Source organism: Numenius arquata, chromosome 2 (assembly GCF_964106895.1).
Source record: "Numenius arquata chromosome 2, bNumArq3.hap1.1, whole genome shotgun sequence".
Taxonomy (NCBI): Eukaryota; Metazoa; Chordata; class Aves; order Charadriiformes; family Scolopacidae; genus Numenius; species Numenius arquata.
Window position 1 is genome coordinate 94,344,753 of NC_133577.1, and position 23,285 is coordinate 94,368,037.

The window sequence follows — 23,285 nt, forward strand, 5'->3', positions numbered from 1 at the left end:
ACACACGGGAAAAAAAAAAAAAAGTAATAAACTGACTAGTATTTTTCATTTCTCTGATATTAATTTTAAGAACAGTACCAACAAAAAAAAAGTACCTTCATCTGAAGTTTAGAGCAACAGGGAAATAAAACCCAGAGGCTGCAGGCTTAGCCATTTGGTGCTTGGCAGAAACAGGCGTCATTTCAGTCAGAATGATCAGGACTAACAAAAGCAAACCAAAAAAAACCCCACACTTCCAAGGCCACACGTCACTTTGCTTTTAAAGTAATCTCAAGGGGAGGCCAGGAAGAGGAAGTGTCAGTAAATATGACAACAGTTGCTAAATCACTACTACTAACCAGTCCACCAGAACTTGTTTCCCAGCATCATTACTGAGTACATCTGTTAAGCCAAATAAAAGTTCATACCTGCTACTACTGTAATTCATATTTCTAATTTAAGTTGATGAAATGTTAAAATAATCCTTCATTTGAGAGAAGCAATGCTGTTTACAAGCATATGTACTGCTTTGTTCACCTCATAAAAATACAATCTGGAAGTAGTTCAGCTCTTTTTATTTTGTCAACTGCTGTATGAGATGTAACATTTTGAAGGAAAGCTATATTAAAAAAATAAATTTACACGATTGAAGTGCAGCATTCTTAAGGTACTTGTAGTTTTCAATTTATAATTTTAGAAAAGACGTCCCTTGCAAGGATGGTAAGACTCTTCATGGAAGATCTGAGCATAAAGTACTTTTGAGATACAAAAATATTTAAAGGCAAGAATCTACAATGCAAGGAATGGCCAACCATTTCATTATTATGTGCAAGCTTATTAATTGGTCTCAATTGCCTGTGTGCAAAATGATGAACAACACTAGAGAAAGTTCTAATCATACCAAAAATCTTTAAGAGCAGTCTTTTAGAATTCTGGTTTGGTTTTAATGAGAGTAATTTCATATTTTAGTTTCAAATATTTAGCATTTAAAAGAGCATCTACAGGTATTCCTGAAATCATCCTTAACAGAACTACCTGAACCAAACTGTGCTAAAAGCATAAATACAGCAAATTTACCCCAATACCTGGATATACAGTGGGGAAAAAACATAATGAACTTTCAATTAAGTGATCCAGTGAAAATCAATGGAATTTGAACACCTAAACTGGTCAGATTTAATAAAATTAAAAATAGTTTCAGTAATTATGATGCAGTTACAACCTTTATGAGTCTGTCTTCCTACGTCACCAAAATAACCAACTGCTACTTGAAGATAACCATACTCTTAGAATTTCTGTAATTTACAGGGAAGACTTAATTCTTCTGTTCCCACCTGCTTTATCAGTGGTCAAAGTGAAAATTACTCTCTTGCAAGAAAGCATTCACTATGTAATATAGCTCAACCTTCTCATCTGTCCTTAAGCTTGCTCCACTGTAATTACTGCAAAACAAAGTGAAGATTATTTGCATTCACCACATTAGGCGTTACGATAGTACATAAAGAAATCTCTCAACTAGGAATAGAAGTCTTCTGTTTACTTACCGTTGTCACCTACTCTATTTACATATTTTAGCCTCACATTTCATGTTTATCACGCCATTCTCACACCTAGCTTTAGGTCTGTAAAACATTTTAATGCACTCTGAAAACAGGAAAGTTCCAAGATTAGTTTGACAACTAATTAGCACAACAGATTCTTAATTAGGAGGCCTGCATACTGCTGTAATTGAAGTAGATGAGTTATACGGCAAGATAAAATGCACCTAATTCACAGAGCTTTTTCTACCATATGGTTTCTCTCTAGAGTCATCCCATTCTTTTTCATGACATTTAGATAAGTTGGTACATTTAATCTCATTTATTTCTACTTCTAGAAGACAATTATTACATTAGTATGAAGACTTTGGAGACAGAGAAAGCTACAATTTCAGAAATTTCTACAGCATTAAAATTGTTACTACTGAATGAGCTCATAGATCTCTTCGTTCAGGTCCTTTTATTAATGTAAAATGCACCAACATCTCCCCTGCTTTTCCCAAGCTGCAAGCGTGTAAGGTGAAGAATTTGCCCCCAAGCCCCAATGCTCACAGGAAACTGTCTCCGAGGTCATAAAAATGTATGTTTGTTTAGTCACGTAGCAGCTTATGCCACCTATCCATGTAACAGGTTTCCAAAATATCAAACTAGCTAAAAAATACCAATTACCTAGAGAAAAATCAAATTCAGATCTGACTTAAAAAAAGACAACTAAGCAACTGCATTAACCAAGTAATGACAAGTCTCAATTTGAGGCACTGGTGCCTCATATTTTGCTATTGAAGTCCCAAGACCAGTTCATTGTGGGACTGCCAGCTAACAACTTCTTGTCCACTTTTAGATTACCTCAACATATTCACAGCAGATTTTTTTTTAGTTCTTGTGTCTGTTTGCTTTCTATCTCTCTCCAGCCTTAAGACCATTCCCTGTTTCCTATCTTGCCAGAATACTGTATGACACTTGCAGCACTGCGACCTACTGGTGGTTCCATGGGCCAGAAAGCTTTCTGACAGGCACAAAATGATGCTCTGACAATACTTGTCTAGGTAACACCGTGTATTAGTGCCTTAACAAAAGCTGCTGGATGAAGAATAGGAGGTAGAAGCCACTGAAGAAACTTCCTTTTGTACTCTTATAACAAAAGCAAAGTTGAATTCAGAGTTCAGGACCCACTGAGCAGCTACTATTGTTCTCTGCTCATTTTACCTCCATCTCATCCTATTTCACTCTGATCTTCTTGTTTGTCCACCTCAATTCCAGGAGATCCAGCCTTTGGGAGTGAAAAACCATCAAAACTGCAGGAATTGTCATATTTACTGTAAAACATCTGCAGGGTCATACTACTGGCATTTAAAAAAGCCAGGGTAAGACAACCATTCGTCCCTTCCTGTATGAATGGTTTGTATGTCAAAATACCTGAAAACTGCACTGATACAGTAGAACTTATTTTAACTTGCATTACGAATAAACTGCACATGCTGTTTTACAGACAATATATATTTGTAAACTTGCTCATGCAAAATTAGTGTGCACAACAGGGATATTTGTTTTCTAATCCCCACACCTTTAAAAATGACATTTATGTCTGGGTTTTTTGAACTGTGCCCAAACCCTCTCTTTAATATAATAAATCTTACACAGAATTCATCTGCCAGCCAAACCAATTTATGAAGCTGAAACAAAAAAGAATAAAAAGTTATACAAAAAAATGGTGCACCTGGATGTTTGATTCCCATCTCCCCACCCCTTTTTTTTGTTTACAAGTAGAAAGAGTGAATAAAAGAAAAAAAAAAATCATGGTCACAAAATTTTGACATTTTAATCCTAAACATTACAGGGCAAATGGATGTTGGAACCTATTTCCATACATCATGTGTCAACTTTTTAATTCCCAAATGTGGCCAAATCCACTAAAACAAGAGTGGTTAACAAACTCTGGATTATGGAAATACATTTCTGGAATAAATGCTAGAAAAGCAACAATGGGAAAAGCCAACTGCCTCCATAAAGGTAAATAAAGTGGAACAATGTGTAGATTAGATACTTTTTCTGTTTCTTACTCAATCTGTCAATTCAGTGCATCATATGGTTCAACATAATGGTCCCCATTTTGGACAAACATCTAACTAGTGTCCATTGATTCCAAGTTAGTGGATGATGAATCTTTTTGGATACTTTCAAAGATGGCTGCCAGCTCAGGGTTAGAGCTTATCTGTGACTGAAATTCACTCATTAATGGACTCTTCTCTGCTTCTGGAATGGTTAGAAGCGCTGCTACTGCCCTCATAGCAGATCGTTTCAGTTCATCTTGCTTTTCAAACTCCTGTTTCACCGAGTTCGCTTTTACCTAGGGAAGAAATGAAAATAAGTTTAAAACTTTTGCTTAACCCTCCCTCTATACCCACCCACCTTAAATTAAACCCACCTTAAAAAAACAAAACAAAACACAAAAAAACAAACAAAAAACCCCCAAAATAATAAACATCCCCTCCAAAAAAAACCCCCACAAAACCGTAAACAGTAACAACAAGCAAAAATACCCTCCAAACTGCTACTTTTTAGCAGACAATTTACCAGCCGTTTACAAATAAGACTGAAACTTGAATACTGCATGGTAAGCAGAAAAAGGTTGTAAGCTACCAAGTTAATTATCAAAACAATTATAGTAGACAACCCTCTAGCTAGTAAGCTCAGTAAACAACACTAAAATATTATAACAATAATTCCAGCTTTCAGAAAATAGTTTTTTTTTTTAAATGTTTACCTTCATTAGAATAACTGCTTAACCCTCTCTTACAATTCTCAAAGATGATTCAGTGATACAAACATAAATTATCATTACAAGCAGTCAAATTTCTTGATGTGAAATGTAACAGAATACAGTAATGGAAAAGCAAGGTAAATCAGGCATTAAGTGACTGTAAGACCATGCAGGTGGATCAAGATAAGAGTAGGAAAGTGAGGAGACTAACTGTGCCAAAATCTTGTAATATAAATGAAGAAGGGAAAACCAAAACAGAACACAAAAAAAAACCCAACAAAAATAGGGCTGCTTTACACTGCCTCCACCCTTCATCACCCAAATGCTTGTCTGCAACAACGTAATCATTAGAAGTCGAAAAATCTCTCAGTACTCTTGTTTCACTATTTATAATGAAACAAGACATACAAGTTGCCCAAGTGGCAGCTACATTTTTAAGGAAGAAAACAAATGGCATAAAAGAAACAGAGGATTTTTAAAAAGAAGCTAACAAGTCTACTCTTCCATTTGTAATTTAAAGAAATTTAATACATATATAATGGCCCACACAATTTCTATTGCCCTATTGCATATTGCAGCTTATGAACTGTTGCTCAGGAAATGCTGCAGCAATACATCTAGATTCTCAGAAGTAGCCTTCATACACAAGTTCATTTATATTTCTATAAGACAACACAAATTAACTAACATAAGCAAGCTTTAAATTGAAAACAATACCTTAGTTGTACATGTAGCACGCAAAGGTTCAACAAGCCTATCCAATCTCTGGAGCACTGCGCTTGGACAAAGGGTAGACAATCTCACCAACATTAAAAAGGTTAGCATCTAGGTGGAGAGAAAAGCAATTCAACAATCGGTTATGCTCAGCACATATACAGAGAGATACTTCCTACAATGTTGTGAAGCCTTTTTAGCAGCAACACTTCAATAAAAACGGCAAATTTCGTGAAGCATATGAAGTAATATTTTTAACATTTTCAGTCTATTCGCTATTTAAAATATTTTGACTAAGTCACTGCTTACACAAAGAAAAATGACAGCTAACCTTAATATCATAATGGTCCTTCAGGCCATCTTCAACATGGTTTAAGAATTCAAATATATCTAGTCTATCCAAACAGCTATCCAAAAGAGTATACATGCACTCAAAAGCTGCTTTCCTTATGTCCAATCCATCATCAACTGTATGTTTAAATGGTCCCATTTCCACCTGTCAGCAAATAAAAAACAAAGTTAAGTAGTAATATATTTGGAAAAACAAATAATCTACTTGGGTATATTTAGCACTGTTTTTCTTAGTTAACATACCTCTCTGATCAATTCCTTTCTGACTTTTGTTTCATTGTAAAGATGAGGAAGCACAGTATCTAAGAGGTCCCTTATTAATGATGGTTTATTGTGTGCAGCTGAGTTAAACGTCACTAGGGCTACTCTCCTGACATTGAGATCAGGGTCCTCCAGTGTTTTCAGAAAATCACCTGCAATCACATACAGAGAAAACACACAAACCCATGAGGATCTTTTTGCTACTTTAAAAATATTCTTGCTTAGTTTTAACTTTTCAAGAGGACATACTTAGTGCAGGACTTATTTTGGTGTAACACAGACCAATACCTGGCATGATTACACACAAAAAAAATCTATTTAATTATAATCATATCAAAAGCATTATATAACTGATACATCGCATTTCAGATAATGAAACATAAGTAGAAAACACACCACCAAAAGAAATGGCTATCACTTAATGATATTTCAATATTTTTTTTAAAGCTATAGTGTGTAAATTAATGAAAATTATATTTAACACAACCTTTCCTTTTCTCCATGAAAGTCCCTCAGAATATGCATTAGAAAACTAATTTAAATTCTGCAGTTCAAGAATTAGAGAACACCTCTTGAGGAAACTATCAACATACTGATTTTTAACCTCTAAACTGGCATATATTGAGAACTCCTGAATTACCCAAGGATAAGCCCACTCAGTATATATTAACGTAGCAACACCTTTCTCATCCCATCCCACCACGCTCTCTGGGCATTTTTAATTTACAATGTCTATAGTTCTCTAACGCAGATAAACTCCTGCAGGAATAGATCATATTTTTCCCCAATGTCGGTCAAGTTTACTAGCAACTTCCCAGAGGAGTGAAATTTTTAGAAGGAAAAAAAACAACAGGGTGTAAACAACAAAGTGACTCCTACACACTAAAAACCAAACCCTGGGTAACAAAACCAAAGATGATTGAGATTTTTGAAGTACTAGATACCAATAGTTTTTTGACTGAGTAATCAGTCAGTATTTCCAGAAACCTCTTAAGAGGCAAGGAAGCTTCAGTGGGAGGGACAGCAGGGAGAAAAAACCCAGAATCATAGTAAATTCTTTAACAAATTATTAAAAAATTTTAAACTTAGTGATGAAAACAACACACAGGAACTGACACCACTTCCCCATAAATAAAAATCTTGCTCTCTACAGAACTGTATGTTTTCAAAGATTAGTTCCCATTAGTTCTAGCAGTATACACAATTTTTAATAGGTCTTTAAACCTGTAATCAAGCCACTATAAAACATTCATCATAGCATATTAAACAAATCTACATTACTTTGTCATACGAATGAAAAAAGATCAAAAAACCACAGCACTGCAAAGGTCTTCATCATGCTGATGTTATAATGAAAGCTCCGTTTACCTTATCCCTGTGAAAATACAGACGTTTCCAGTAACTTCCAATCACAGAGTGTTATAGAATCCTAAGGACCTACATTTACAATTTGCCATCTGGTAATACTAAGAATTCACATTTGCATACGTATTTTAAATAACTGCATGACAAATATTTCCAAGACCGCCCTTCTGGGTACCTTACTACATCAAACTGATATAACTTGGCAAGACTATGGGAAAGGAAACCAGCTTTTGGGTACCATCTTCCTAAAAGCCCTAGCTCCTTGTATTCTTTGCCCGTTTTTATCACACAACTTTTACTGCTCAGAATTCAAACAAGCTAGAATTAATAGAAATAGTTGGCTAGCATGGAAATATTTTATAACTGTTCCAACAGTTACCATTAGCAGCTGATTCTGGTACCTGCAAAATATTTTTTTCTGAAAACACAACAAACAATTTTTAAGTGCAGTTCTATTGCTTGAAAACGTAGAAGCTGTCACTGAAGTAGAGAACTTACCTATGCAGTTCTTCAAGAGTGGGTCTATGGGTTGTGGATGATCAGAAATAGTGAACTTGACAGCAGTAACCACCGAACTTCGAGCATATGAGGACCCTAATATGAAGCAAAAGTTTAAATATGTAACGTTAAAACAGTACAACTACAGAATTTGCATCATGTTCAATTCCATTCTTTCTAAACTTCTAATACTCTTAAGAACACTAAAGAAGAAATGTTACTTACTACTAGCAATGCAATATGTTTTCTCCATAGTTGTTCTTGTGGTACATTTTAAACAGGGGAAAAGAGACCATAACATTTGTAATAAACATTTAACATTATCTGCTACAGAAAATTCAAGTAATGAGCCTACTAGGACAGATTTTTTTCATTCACCACACAGGCTTACAAACCACTCTCCTCTTTAAAGCAGAAGTACATGAAGAAAACACGTCAATGTTCTTGCTATAAGACTGATCAATGAATTATGCACAATGATCCCTCCTAACCCTTAAAAAATTCAGAATTCTCATCTTAAAGTTAGGAATACTGTAATTTACACCAAAATGTCAACATGTTGCATCTGGTTTGTCAAGTAGCACTGTCCCTTTGTCACCCACACTCCTTCCCCTTTAAGTTTATAACCCTTAGTTAAACATAACGTCATTAACTGAAAACGCCACAGTCCGAAAGCAAAACATAAAATTAATTCATGTTATGTATGACTAATTTCTTCCCATAAAAATGGAACCATCTAAGCTACACACTGTTGGGGGAGGAGGAAAGAAAATCTTCAAGAGTATCACAAAATTTAAGCCAGTAATTTGCAAAACTACATCAGTTTATTAATAGCCAGCATAAGGCCACTTGCTACAGTACGTACATGAGTTACTACTACTCACCTGATGCTAAGTATCCCTTGAGTCGTGGAAGCAGTGTCTCTGGGTCTATTAATGTAAGCTTGCCCAAGCATTCAGCAACAACATTCCTTGTACCCTCTTCTGCACATTCGCAGTGTTTCAGGAGTAAGGCCCAGATGTTCTCAACATATGGTTTGAGACCAATGACTGATGCAGAGCTAATTATTTCTTTCAAGGAATGAAGAAGAAGGTATTGCCTCTTAGGCTGACTGGTTATTTCTTGTAAGACAAATGGCAGATACTCAGGAAGATTGCCAACACTAATACTGCCTAATGCGTAAGACGCCGCCGATTTGACTTCTTCACTAGGAGAAGAGAATGCTTCTAGTATTACAGACTTCAGCTCAATTTGTCCACTTAAGTCAATGTGATGCCCAACTTCCCCAAGAGAAAGCAAAGCCAAAAGCCGAATGGAATCCGTGGACCTCGAGTTCTTGACATCTTGAATGAACTGACCTACAACAGCCGGTCCTTCCTTAGGGCAGGCTCGAGTAAGGGCAGCAACACATTTGGCAATGGAATAGTAAGACTGCTTGTGAGTAAGTGCTGTGCTCTGTGAGTACACTGGACCCGTTAGCATGCGCAGTAAATCCATATAGCCTAAATTATTTGTACCAGTCACAACCAGCGCTTGGAAAAATTCTAGCATGGCACTAAGTGCTCCACCCTGAAGTAGAGGCGATCTCACCAGCCCAATAAGTTCATTGAGAATAGACCCACTAATCTTTGACAGGGAGGAGGGATATACTTTAGCCAGCGTTGTCAGAAAACTGATGGCCATCTGTGATACATGCATATCGCTCTCACTAATCAGAGGTGGAAGCTCATCCAGGACAGCATCAATCATGGCAGCTGTCAAGCTGTCGCTGTAATTCTTAATTAAAATATCTAGAGCAGAAAGAGTGCCCAGTTTCAAAGCTCGCTGGTTCTTTCTCAAAAAAGAAGCAAGAATAGGAACTCCTTCCCCAAGGATTGGTCTCAAATCTATCTTCAAAGGAGAACCAGCAATTAACGTCATGGCCTTCACTGTAGTTAACCGAGTGATCTCATTCTTCAGTCTCTCAAGGAAGATCTGAAGTGTACTAGGCAGGTCTGAGCCTAGGCTGTCACCAAGGCTACAAATGATTTGACCCATGCAAGATATTGCCCTTTCTTTCACCTCCTGATCAATGTCAGCAGCCTTTAATCTCTTGATCGTACAAGTAAACAAATCTTTGATGTAAGGACTAGCATCAAAGGAAGAAGGCTGGTCTAAAGGACGAATGACTTTCACAAGTTGTTGGGTAACCAGAAGCGCCTCTGATGTTATCTTGTAAAACGGGTCTCCAACGCAAGCTACAACTGGAGGTACCAATGCTTGAACATGAGGATGAAAGACCTGGGGAGTATGATTGCAGAGGATCACATACAAACAGGACAAAGCATCTATCTTCAGATTAGAAGAACTTGATTTGTCATTCAGTGAAAAAATTATTCCTGGAAGAAAACAGAAAAAGAAAATTATGTATTTTTAGGTTGGATATTTATATTCTGTTAGAACACTTCAAAATTTCTGAAGGCAGGCAGCTATACTCAATTTATGTTTTCCTGCTCCCAGCCTTTCTTGAGTGCTTCCAAGCCTCTTTCATTATTTTATTCAATCAGTTTTCAAGCTTCCTGTATACAGAGGACAGGGGCCTTTTCATGGTTTGTGATCTATTTTCTTAATTATAATTGGATTCTGAACTTTTAGCTTTTCCAAACTTATTTTTCCTTGTTACTTCAAAATTACACATTTTAGGTCCCAAAAGCTAAAATATGGACAATATTTTGCTCTGTTGAAACGAAAAGAAGGCAGTTTGATCTTATAATTAAGAAGCATAATTAACCTTTCTTTTTTAGAGGAAAAAATTAATCTCAATCTCACAGCCAACCTTTGTTTTCAAGATTAATGGAAATATGTCACTAAAATATTTATATGGATCCACACAGTAGCTGATTATTTTGCTGATTTCTTTAAATAGAAGCAAGACTTCAAAGCTTTTGCAAAAAGCACAGTCAAGATTTTGAAACTTCATATGGAATAGACTAATAAATCTTTAAGTTAATAATGTGTTTCTCATACCTGGTACAAGTACAGGAACGTGTTGCGTTAGGGCTCCAGGTAACACATTTACTAGCTCAGTCAGCATGTTAAAGCAACACTGACGAGTCTTCACACTTTTCTCCTTCATCTGTTTGTGCAAGGCTTTAACTATGTTGGGGACCTGTAATCATCACACATCTGTTAATTGATTCAACAGCTGACATTCCTTTCATCTTTAATCACTGGGGGCCATAAAGATAGATGTGTGTCCTACCCCTCTATTTCTGATTTCTCTACAGAACTAGAGAAGTTATAAACCCTGGGAAATGAAGACTCAAAAGAATTGCTATCCAAAAAACCAGTCATTTAACTTTAAAAGGTAAGATGAAACAAAGTAAACTAGATTTGCGTTAATAAAACTGTAGAGAGCAACAACTGAAAAGCCACCCAAACAATTCACTTAGAAAAAGCTTTTCAACGCTATCCTTTTTATTCTGCAAATAAAATACGTTGTAGCAAATTGAGTTTTATCTTGATCATTAGCACTTACGTCTGCATTCCAGAATGCATAAAAGATCTATTTTGCTTTGGTAATTTGGCTAAACTACATAGAACATACAGGCGATGGTAAACAACTGAAGTCAGATAAGCACATTTTCATGAGTTGGTAATTTCAGTTTCCGAGACTGCTGCACTTTCTTGGGCCAGTTCACCTGGCTTCCTCTCTGTGTTAGTACTACAGTAACAAACTGTAATCTGTGTATGAAGAAAGTATGATATGGCATATGGGGCACAACTTCAGTGTGTCTTCTCAAAGATAACAAAAATCTTGACAAATAACCTGACTCTGAAGCATTGTCAAAGGTGTCTCTCCTTGTTCCATTGCATCAGGATCACAAAGCCAACTTTGCACAGGTCGAGTTTGTTTTAAAAGAGAAAGATATGCATGAAAAACATCTGCTTTGACATTCTCTTCACGTTCTTTGAATCTGGCTATTAAAGCAGGAGATACAGTTTTGTAGAATTCTGGAAGCATTTCATGTCGTGTGCTAACCACAGCATCCAGACACTTCGCAGCTGCACGCCTCACTTTCCAGCTCATGTCATCATCATCACTATATTCATCATCGCTCCCTTGAAGAAATAAATTATGCATACATTCAAGTCTAGACAATCAAAGCATCAAGTTTTATTTTAAACAATTAATAAGAACACACTTGGGTTCTTTGTGTAAGGGACACCAAAGAGATTGGTTCAGAAGTATGTCAAAAAACATACATATAAAGCCTTCTAAACTGCCTAAATCATAAAGTTAATTATTTTCTCTGCCAATTTTTTTCACGCTAGTCTTACACATGTATTAAACTGCCAAAAGGACAAGGCAACTCCCATCATATTTACAGCCTGACTACTGATTTAAAGCATATTCCTCTTTATTCGTGACATAAGCAACAATGCAACAACAATTACTAGCTGATCGAGATTCAACAAATTATTCTGTTTGTTTCTTTCTAGGAGTAAATCAAACCATACTTTGCCCCCAAAAAGGACAACTAAAAAATATACAATAAGCAATACAAACTGGGTTTCTAAGCGCTAAAGCAAAATCTATGCAGCTCATTCATTCTTAAAGTAATGAGAATGTTATGCTCTGGGTTCAGATTACTCATGTGTCCAAGTTCTCCATGTAAAGCTTACATATGGCAAGGTATTGCCACCATCTTAACAATAAATATGCCTCTCAGTCTAAAACATTTTTATCGTACAGAAAAAAACTGAGTATTTTGCAATTTTCAAGCTATTCTAATTTTATGCTTTAGGTAACAATTTATTGTAATGGGAAGTAGTGAGAAGCCTTTCCCATGCTGAGTATGTATTTTCAATTCACCAACTGAAGTTGTTCTCACTTTAGTTATATCATCCTCCATGCTTTTGCTTTTTTCCACCTTTCAAGTATTTTAAAATATTTGTCTTGTACTTTATGTTCACCCTTGAAATTATTTATCTCCAACAACATCCTACATTTTTATTCCATTTTTTAAAAATTTCCATTTATTTTTTTAATTTACATTTATTTTATTCCTTTTTTAAATTTTATTTTTATTCCATATTTCATTCCTGTATTTTTATTTTTAGAAACAGTACAAAAATTGAATACAAAAGCATACCAGTCATTCAAATGCTGGTACTTAGTAGCAATGTCACCCATACCAATTTTCTCAGATGAGTGCAATTTCACAAGCTCTTTCTCTCCCCCAAACCAAAAAGTGAATATACCTTGATCATCATCATCGCCACCATCAGCATCCATAGCATTTTCATCTTCATCTTCATCATCGTAATTGTAATTAGGATCATAGGTAAGATATTTAAGACAAATGTTTATAATAGTAGATACGTGAGGATAAACTTCTTTAGGACATCTGCATAATATAAAAATACAATCAATGTCATATCACTTTGAAGAATTAAGATTTTTTCTAAAGATTTCATGCCACATACTGTACTTTGGGGACATCAGCCAAACCAATTACCATAAATGCATTCATCCGAATTACAGAAATTCAGAAAGAAAGTTCAGAAAGGGCAACGCTACTATATAAAATGGATTTGCTAGACTGGAATGTTGCAGAGAACGAAGATACGCCTTTGGATACCAATTTTTTTGTTACCACTATTGGACAACAAACATTATTAGAGTATTTTGCCCCTCCTGTTCGCATAAGTAGCAATGGCACGGTAGAAAGTTTCTGAAGTACAGGCATAACACCCTGCTTAACAGTTCAGTTACAAGATAAAATAATAGGAACAGTTCCAGATCAAAGCTCGCAAAAATATTTTGTACCAAGGTGACTGTCTCTTAACAGCTTACAACCAAATGGCGCACTATTAGATTTTAAGAACGCCTGAAATAGGCATCCGAGAATAACTTACCTCCTAACGAAGGATTCAAAGGCTTGAATGCAATACTCCCGTAGTTCATCATCATCTACATTACAAAACTTTACAACCAAAGGAATTATTTTCTCAAGATATTCACCTGGTAAGAGAAGAAAAATAGCAAAGTAATTACTCTCATCTAAAAACTTCTAAAGCTATAGAATATTGTATTTTTATACATATATGTATACAAATTATATAAATTTTTCTTACCTATTCTATGACCTGCTTGCCTACTGATAGCAGCAATACATTGTATATAGGTCCTAGTTGTTGACATGGAATCATTTTTAGACAGCTCTGTCAACAGATGTTCAATGAGGTCAACAAAAACCATATTGCCACAACTCATAACCAGGTGACCCAGAGCAATGATGGTTCTTTTCCTCACAGCAAGTCTGGGGCTAGTCAGCTGGGGGAGCAGACAGGTCAGAATTGAAGGATGGAAGTTAACAAGCAGTCCTCCTTGCCTTAAAACAGACAAAACACAAACTCAAACCAATTGCATCTAGATAACTTTGTTCATATACTGTACAACAATTCCTCTAAATATTCCTAAAACATCACAAAGTTTCTAATCAAGTCTTTAAATTTAAGATTTTGGAACTTTTAAAAACAAGAAATGAGTTTAAAATATACCCTCAAAGTAATAAACATTTAATGTTAAACATAAACATAAATAAGGTTATATAAATATAAATAAGCTTAAAACTACAGTTCTCAGAAGACTAAATAATAAAGTAATCGATCTATCAACCAGCTTATCTTCAATACATTCATTTTTTTCCCTAAATGAAGTTTTACCTATGCTTAATACCTTGCCATATTATTTCACATAACCCTAAGTAATTTAGATTTAACATTTAGAAAATTAAAGTTCAAATTTTAAGGAGTATTTACAAGCATTCACCAGTGTTTTGGAAGAGGGATGTTTACCTGCTCAGCATATCAGCCATGATATCCAGTGCTTCCAGTTGAACAGACACATCTTCCTGCTTGGCTATAGCACTTGTGAGACGCCCTGTGATCTTTTTACAAACATTAGCTGCTAATGCAGAACCTGCAAGTACAACAAAACCTCAGTGTTTTCATAATTAAAAACTGTATTTTTTTTTGTTTTTAAACACCAGAGATCAAATTTGTGACTATGGAAAGCAACCTGATCTCAACATAAAACAGCTTTTCCCACACAACAAAACAAGCTTGAACAGCCAGTTTGTTTGTTAATGTAACATATGCTCTGCATTAGAGCTGAAAGACTATCTATGTAGAAACATACTCAGCAGAAGAGCTTCTTAATTGTCCCATAAGGTATATACAACAGAAAGGACACTGGTTTTGGTAGAGCAAGCAATGGAAAGCGAAGGCCAAGATGAGTCCGGAGCAACAAATGAAAGGACTATTGGTAAAAGTAAAGGAGTAACTAAAAAGGCAAGGGGAAGCACAGAAGTAGATAGAGCCACCTCTAAAGAACAGCTGTATAATGAAACATCAAAATAAAATTATTTTGCACATGAAGTAACTTAAATAATGAGTATCTGAAATACTGCTGGAACATTTGAGAAAAGGGGAAAAAATGTATACCCAAAGTATTTTAAAATTCAGGTAAAAATGTCTTTACCACAACTCCATAACTCCTCCTTCCCCTCAACTGCCGAATGTTGTTTGGGGTAATTATGAGAAAAGAAGATACTCATGTCATGGTAGCAGCTACCCAATGGGTAGCACTCATCTTCATTAGCATGAAGTTTTTGTTAAACCACACTTTGGGAATTTAGATGTGAAATTATTACCATTCCAACCTATATTAAATATAATTTACATGTATTTATGGCTTATTCTTAACTACACAACTAATACTAAACATAATAATTGGACAGTCAAATGTGTTACCATAGAGGCTAAAAAAAAGACAACAATCTATGTTGGCACTGAATGCAATAAATAATACCTAGATTCCTTTTGTATTAGGAATACTAATTATATTGAAAGATTTTGCTACATTTTTGTTTGAGCTTTACCTCCACCCCAAAATCTTCTTTTGTTTTGTATAAATAAACAAAGGAATAAAAGCTTAAACTGATTAAATAAATAACTAATTTTTAGTAAAAGTTTCCACATCTCACTACTGCTTGATAAAAGCAAGACTTATCTATGGACTTTCAATACAGGATGTTAAAATTACAGGGTTTTTTTTTTATTATGTAAGAAACTTCAGTCTCTAAAAAACGCATTTTCAAAGCTTTTCAATCACCTCTCTATTCTCATTCATATCCTACGCTATGATATCTGAAAAGCACTTGAATAAAAAAGTAATGCCATTAACTGATGAGCTGGTTCACCATTACTATCTCTTTTGGAGGAAAGACTGCCTTCATTTAAAACTGCAGGTAAGCATTTCAGTAATTTAACAGGCAATTGCTAGAAACACAGGGTACTTTTGAAAACACCAGAAACTGAGACAAGAAATCAGATCGTTAAAGAAAAATACCCAAGTTATAATCAATTTTAAAGTATACTATCAATCAAAAAGCAGGAGGAGATTTAGCTGTTACTATAGCCTAGAAATGTTCCACCAGGCAATTATTAAAATAGGAGCTTTTACACTCAATCCATTATACCAAAGTTGATATCATGTAAGTTTGTTTTTCACATGAATGCTATTCTTCAGTAAAAAAGTTTTTAAACTAGTAAAATCTGGAAATACATTCAGAGAAGAAGAAACTAAAAGGATATTTGTGTCATATATCTTTCCTCTAACAGAAATTAGTTCCAATGTTAAATGAACTGAATCCTCTTCACTAATGAAACAATAGAACAAGATAGTCTTGAGTACAGAATGTCTTACCACTGGAAGCTGGTGGGAGTTCTCCAATCACAGTTTTAAGGCCAATGCTTGAAATGTCACGCAACTGTTCTTTATCTGAAAGCATGTTTGTACAGAGGGTATCTACAATGGTCTCCACTTGATACTCCTTCACTTTACTCACCAAAGGGCCAAGGCTGTATAAACAGAAGAAAAGTATTACATCTGCAACCTTAAATAAACCCCCTCATTTTATGTTAGTATTTTGCACTCAAGTCGCAAACTTATGGTTGGTTTTGGTAGCAATATAAAGCAGAAATCTAAAATCTGAAAACCTTCAACTGGTTGAGTTGATAACCTGTCTCCGTAAGTCTAGTAACAAAATACTGGTTTAGTACCTGTTATTTATCTAATGGCGGAAATGTTTTTTGCATGACTGTTCTCCTTCAGTCTCAAAACCAGAGTCCCTCTTACTTCCCAATGCTTAGATTTATAACAAAAGTTACCCAGCCAGAGCTATCAGTTTATGTGCTTTACCATCAGTGCCTGCTTAGTTCACAGACAAGTAAGCAATCTTCTTAATTACTGCATCTTTATTCTACACAGCCCCTGGGTTCAATCCAATATACACTCAGGCTCATTCTACACCTTAGAGTGCCTTCCTTAATAGAATGCAAATGATAAAACAAAAAACAGTGACATGGAACGCCCTTCCTCACACAGACTCCAAACACCACTACGCACATAGTAACATTTCCTCTCTCTCTTCTGAATTGTTTTTAGTCATTCCAACCATTTTGAGGATCATAACAGTCTTGTATTCACTTGTCAAATGCTCCCACTTGTTCAAAATACTAAAGCCACAGATGTACCAGTAAATTCTTGTTCTTTGCTAAGAAATACAGCATCCTTCACTGTCTTCCTAGCCCTACCATCAACTGCTAGCATCTCTCCATTGTTAGTCACGGAATTGTCAGAGTTGGAAGGGACCTCTAGAGATCATCTAGTCCATCCAACTCCCCTGCTAAAGCAGGATTCCCTATAGCACATTACTCAGGACTGCATCCAGGTGGGTCTTGAAAATCTCCAGAGAAGGGGACTCCACAACCTCCCTGGGCAGCCTGTTCCAGTGCTCTGTCACCCTCACCGTAAAGAAGTTTTCCCTCATATTTGAATGGAACTTCCTATATTCCAGCCTGTGCCTGTTGCCCCTTGTCCTGTCACTGGGAACCACTGAAAAGAGTCCGGCTCCATCCTCCTTCAACCCATGAAGGAAAAGGAGAAGGAATGAAGCTAAAGTTCTACCACGCTTAGGTTCTGCGCCAACCATGACAGAAGCAAGGGTGGGAGGAACAAGGAGCTGCAGATAACAGTCACACAGGAGAAAAAGCAATGGCTTGAGGCAAGAATGGCAAGAGCAGCAGCACGGACCATCTACAGAAAATATAGGAGTTGTGAACTAGAAGTGTAGCCAACAGCAGAATTAACAGACACACATACGTATCTCCAGAAAACTACTGCACATTTTCTCTTCCTTCTGAATTAAAGGGATAATGGACACCATTCTGACCGGCCTTGTGTACAGACTTTCCCCTAGTTATGTTTTACAGCTGTTCCAGCTGTCCCACCAAAGAAATCCTATAGCCTGATTCTCAACAGCTCTTCCTCCTGTGACACATGCTTCAAGTTGTAGACGTCATCATAGAATTCAACTTTGGCCAGAGTGAGAAAGCAGAGAAGTTTTTCAAGAGATTCTACATGTGTGTTCTCAGCGTGAGCTTTGATGCGCAGTAAAGTGTGAGGACCTTATTAAGCAAGCCCTTTGTATCAAAACAATCTGGTTAAGATTTTGAGGAGTGGAAAGGCATGCGCAAGGCTGTTATTTTTTAGGAAGTGTTTTTCAAAAGCTCAAGCTTGTTGCTGTTTTTGTGAAAGTCAGGGCCCAACTTGCAGTACAGAAGTCAAAGTGAGCCCATGCAATGGTTCCATGAGATTTATGCTGAGAGGAGAGAGCGTCTAAGCGATTTCAAGTGCTGTGCTAAGAGGTGGTGTCCCTTACAACTGACAGAGCCAAGCGCTATAGATCAGAAATCATAGATGTTTCTGTAGCTTACAAGGGAGGCTCCAAATTGTGTACTTGCCCGTCAACATTGTACACAATGTGCACAGACACTCTACAGATCAAAACTATAAAAATGAAATATGTGCAATTAATGTAGGAACAAATGCAGAAAAAGCCAATCACAAACTGATTATACTAGGACTACATTAGAGTGTAATGCCTCCATATAAACTTAATTATTTTTTTTCACAATGAACTTTAACACTGTATACATGTGCTTTCATTAAAGCTGATTCTAGCAAAGCTAACTGAGAGTAAACTCAGTAAACTGAGTAAACACTAATTTTGGACAGCTGAAGTCAAACTGAAACCCTACAGGAAAAAATTAAGGAACTAACTTCTTATCAAAACAAGACTAAGATCAAGAAAGCAAATTTTAAATTTTCAAATCTATGCCATGATTCACTACAACTATGTCAGACTTCTGAGGCTGCAATGATTTTAGGACCGCATGGTCGCTATCTTATTGAAACATCAGAAGTATGCAGAAGTTTTACAAGCAGACAATGAAATTATTTGTAAAATAGACTAACATAATTAACAACAAAACAACTTTCCACTAGAAGTATTTGCATAGTTTAAGTCCTTGTCAAGTGTAAAAGGAGTATCCTCTCCAAATATGATCTGTTTTCCCATGTTGAGGAAAAAAAAAAAAAAAAGGTGGTATTTGGCCAGTTGTAATATATTAATTTACACTTCAGTTTTCATTAACTGGAAACAATTAGCAATTATCAAGCTTTTAAAACAGTTCAGCCACAAGTTAGTTTGATACACAAGGGTAAAAATTGCCACTACCCACTCCAAAACCAGCCTTTCAAAGGACTTTTCAAAACAAAACAAGCTCCAGACACTAGGAAAGAGGTGGGAAAAGAACTTCCAACTTCATACATTTGATTGTACAATGTAATAATGGAGTTGCCAGATTATGGTAAAAAAGCCAAACCCTGATTAACAAATATTAGTAAACAGTTTTCATAAAATGAATAAATTGAATACATTATATTCTAATTGTACCAGGTTACTGGAAAGATTATCTGGATGAAAAGTATTTCCTTTCAGACCAGTGATTACAATGGGGAAAAACTATTTTGGTTTTATTTGATAAGATTTTGAAAATTATTCTGAATTAAGAGCAAGTTTCACATTAAGAAAAAGCACAGGCATTAAGTCAACTGCATAAAACAGGGTATGGGGGCAAGGGACAATCTATACGCAAGCAGAAATCTGTCCAAGCTAGCAAGATACAAAAATCTCAATAAAGGCTATTATTCTGAAAGCAGATAGTCCAAAATCAAAATTAAGTTATGCCACTCAGGCAAAAACTTTATACTTAGTACTTAAATATCTAATGCCCACATTAGATATGTGTATTACAGAAACCCACAAATCTTTAAAGACAGAAAAATCAACCGTAAGTCTTTACACTCTAAAGGAGAGTTCCTTTATTTATTTGTATCTATTGAGACACAAGCACACAATGTACAACACAGCAAGCAAAACAGTTTTTCTTCTTTTACTGGAAATGGCTCTGGAGCTTAAGTCTAACCCTCCAAGAACTCAGCTGGCCCCTGGGTTCACTACTAGCTAATAAAACACTCAGCCATGCAGCTGCGAGGGAACACACAGGTCACGGGTCACTATTTGGAAGGAAAGGCTCGAGGCTACAGCATTCAGCATAAAGGCACTGAAGTTAGTTTAGGAGCTTAGTACTGTATTTGCCAAGAATGACAGCAAGACAACTCCACATGTTTACTACCTTGCTGGTACCGCTGCGGAAAAAAGACAAATTCCTGCATTGCTTTAGCAGTGGAGATCCGAGGATGTGTAGCTTAATTCCAAAGTGCTGTTAACAAGGAAATGTTATCTTGTATTAATTTTGCTTGTTGACTTACACACGCTTTGTATTATCTCACCATTTCTTAACGTGAGTTTGCATGTTGGATCATATTGAATTAACTTCTGAATGTATAGTCAAACGTGACAATCAATTTGTTAATTTTGAACCAGTCACTTTAGCAATCCCCACTTCCAGTAAGAGCAACTGTCCTTTCCAGTGTGTACGGAGGGGAGGGGGAAGGAAACAGTCTGGTAAAACACAGTTTAGAAGGATATAGGATTTACAGGATAAATTCAAACCAGCATGTTCCAAGCTTCTCTGAAACTCAGTCTTCTCTTCAGTCTCAGAGCATCAAATTTTCCATTCCTCCTGCTACAAAGGCTCCTAAAAACACACTGGGAGCTCCCCACACCTTTCACACTTCCTGCCTTACAAGCCCTCTCAGTCATTCCGAGGCCATCTCCCTCCACCATATAGCTCACACCACAGGACAACTGTAGACCCTCAAAAGTCATTGTTCCACCTGATCTGGTCACCCATTTTCTCCACTCCTGAAAAAAAAAAATAAATAACACAGTGTTCCAACAGCTTAAACTAAACTGTTACGCAGAGCTGTTGGAGTTAGACTGGAGGACTAGGCTCAGATTTGGAAGACTGCAGGCCAATAATTCCAGTTGGACTCAAAGACCTGAGATCTACAGCCTTCACTCTTGAGAAGGTAGCAGATACGGCTCTACGCAGTAGGACAAAATCAAAATAAGTGTGATTTACAATACGATAATAAGCAGAGTAAGGTTCTAAGTTTTGGCCTCAGTGGTCTGTCACTATGTTGGGCAAATTTAGGAGCTTCTCTTTCAATGGCCATGCTCATTATGCCTTACCCTCATGAACTCAAAACAGTGGTTGCACTTGAGGCACATCACTTAGATTATAACACCTAAGAACAGGCAATTCCCAAGACAATCACACCTACCACTTCCCATGCCTTTCTTCACAAACTGTAACCTGCTTGGTTTCCTTCTCTCCTTACCCACCACCACCCTACTCATGTGGTAAAACCTGCTGAAAATACTGGCAATTTGGGAATTAAAACAAAATCAAAAAAAAGCACCAAAGGCAACAAATCCACGCATTGAAATATCACATACAATTAACTCAGTTTTGCTAAGGCACAAAACTTGGAACTAATTTGACATTAGTCAAATTAGGCCACAGACATCTGAAATTGATGCATTATGATTACCCCAATGCCACAAATTCAGGCAAAATTTACTCATTTTGCTGAGTATTTTACTGAGATACACAGATACCTTAGAAATAAATACACAAAACCAACTTTGATGCAACATTTCTAGAAGATACAGCTTACAGATAATCTCAAGAGAACCATTACTTGAGATACTGACTGGTATACAATGAAAGACATAAAAAGAAGCCCTTTAAGTGCACAGAAACAAGGAAAGGATGTAATGGAATGGTTTCTCACTTGCTTCAGCAGGTAGACTTATTCCTACAAAATAAATGAACAGTTCTGAGAGAGCATCCTTTTTTAAAAGCAGCCAGAGCTCAGGTACTAACCTGGCATTGCCCTTTAATTTAAGGAAAGGGCACTGTACTGGAATCTTTAGATTCCATCAAACCATCTCCACAGCTACTAACCCCCTAAGAGTAGGGATTTAGAGGACCATATCCACAATCTAATCTAGTCATTTTACTTCTTGTAAATCATGTTAAATTAACACTGCAGACTTGTTAAAATAATTTCTGGACACTGATACTGGTAAAGACTTTTTTCCTCCAATAGATAAATTCCCGATAAATTTGTACACAAGCATTTGCGAACAAACAGATTATTACCAAGAATTACCTCCCAGACTCAAATACATCAAGCCATCCCTGACTGCATTCCCAAAAGTCGAACCATTTTCTCCAGTTGCTCAAAAAAGCTCACAGCTTTCTCCACAACTTGCTTTCACTCTTCATCCAAGCTTTCCCTTCACAATGTTTCATTGACACGTCACTAGTTTCTCTTCAAATACACACCAGCTACTCACAGCTTTGCTGCACTCTTCTACCCTTGGTGCACAGTGAATTGTTTTGCAAGCAGCACAAGCACAAACCACCTAGAGCAGAAATAATCACAATTCCAAACAACCACAAGGTATGATGACTGTCCACAGTTATCCAGAGAAACTCCCTGTGCGTTTCAGTCAACAGACTACAGTATACAAAGGTGCAAGTGCAGAATGCTGCACACTCCAACAGAAGTACTGTAAATAGAAGCACCAGAAGCAGGAACGAGCACATGCGCAATCATGGAAGTGTATTCATATGAAACTGAGTAACAGCATCCTTTCAGAAATATGGCAAGCATTCAGAATAGCAATCCTGAAAGTTTGTTCTTGTCAGTAGCAAGCAAGTTTGCTATCTGGTTGGTGGAATTCCAGGTGGCAATGTCATCCCTCCTTTCTACTGCTAGAAAGGTCACGTCTCCCACTTTTTGTGGTTTGCAATGACTTGTGCAGCTCTATGAAAATACACCTTCCACATCCTAGAGATCTGCAGCTGACACCGTCCTTTTATATATCGACTTCAACAGATCAGAAGCAGATCTCCACCAAAAAACAGCTGTTCTGTAAGTGAAAACATCTGAAATGATGGTAAGGATTTTTTTTAAACCTGAACTATTGAACAATTACTGAATTATTCTGATTTTAAAATGTTTATTTTTCAAGCGTAACCTATGAATGACTAAAATAATCACAGCAAAGGCTGTTCGATTAGATCCATCTCAACTAAGGAAAGGAAACACTTTTTTGCTGATGTTTTAAAGATGACCAAACCACTTACATGACAGTCATTCACACAAACACTAGAAATTACAGTTTCTAGGAAGTGTTAAGGCAGATTTTACCTGAATTATCATCTTCAGTCCTCTTTATTCAGCCTATTAGTTCAATAAAGCTGACATACCAATTATGAAGTAAATTTTAAAAAAAAGACTGCCTCAAGCTTTTCTGGCTTTATAATCAGTAGATATCACTTAGAGACCTGATTATTAGTCCCAGATTACAAACTAAGCTTATCAGAAGTTGAAAATAAACTACAACCTTCTTTTATAAAATAAGTTCTGAATACAAGGCTTT

The 23,285-nt window shown here is 36.3% G+C and overlaps 1 protein-coding gene across 2 annotated transcripts in view; it reads right to left on the reverse strand.

The window, feature by feature from the left end:
* Window positions 1-538: 538 nt before the first annotated feature.
* The window catches only part of CAND1 (cullin associated and neddylation dissociated 1), a 31,968-nt gene continuing 9,221 nt past the window's right edge, over window positions 539-23,285 (reverse strand). Inside the window, exons 3-15 of one of the 2 annotated variants that reach the window (XM_074162981.1) lie at window positions 16,223-16,377; window positions 14,311-14,434; window positions 13,588-13,844; window positions 13,369-13,474; window positions 12,712-12,857; window positions 11,276-11,568; window positions 10,474-10,615; window positions 8,352-9,845; window positions 7,468-7,563; window positions 5,587-5,756; window positions 5,324-5,488; window positions 4,996-5,103; window positions 539-3,864 (exon numbers count right to left, since the gene is read on the reverse strand). In XM_074162981.1, coding sequence (XP_074019082.1) covers window positions 3,640-3,864; window positions 4,996-5,103; window positions 5,324-5,488; window positions 5,587-5,756; window positions 7,468-7,563; window positions 8,352-9,845; window positions 10,474-10,615; window positions 11,276-11,568; window positions 12,712-12,857; window positions 13,369-13,474; window positions 13,588-13,844; window positions 14,311-14,434; window positions 16,223-16,377 — 3,481 coding nt within the window. In that variant the 3' untranslated portion in view covers window positions 539-3,639. The remainder of the gene's footprint in view (window positions 3,865-4,995; window positions 5,104-5,323; window positions 5,489-5,586; window positions 5,757-7,467; window positions 7,564-8,351; window positions 9,846-10,473; window positions 10,616-11,275; window positions 11,569-12,711; window positions 12,858-13,368; window positions 13,475-13,587; window positions 13,845-14,310; window positions 14,435-16,222; window positions 16,378-23,285) is intronic. The other variant, XM_074162989.1, reaches the window with a different exon arrangement.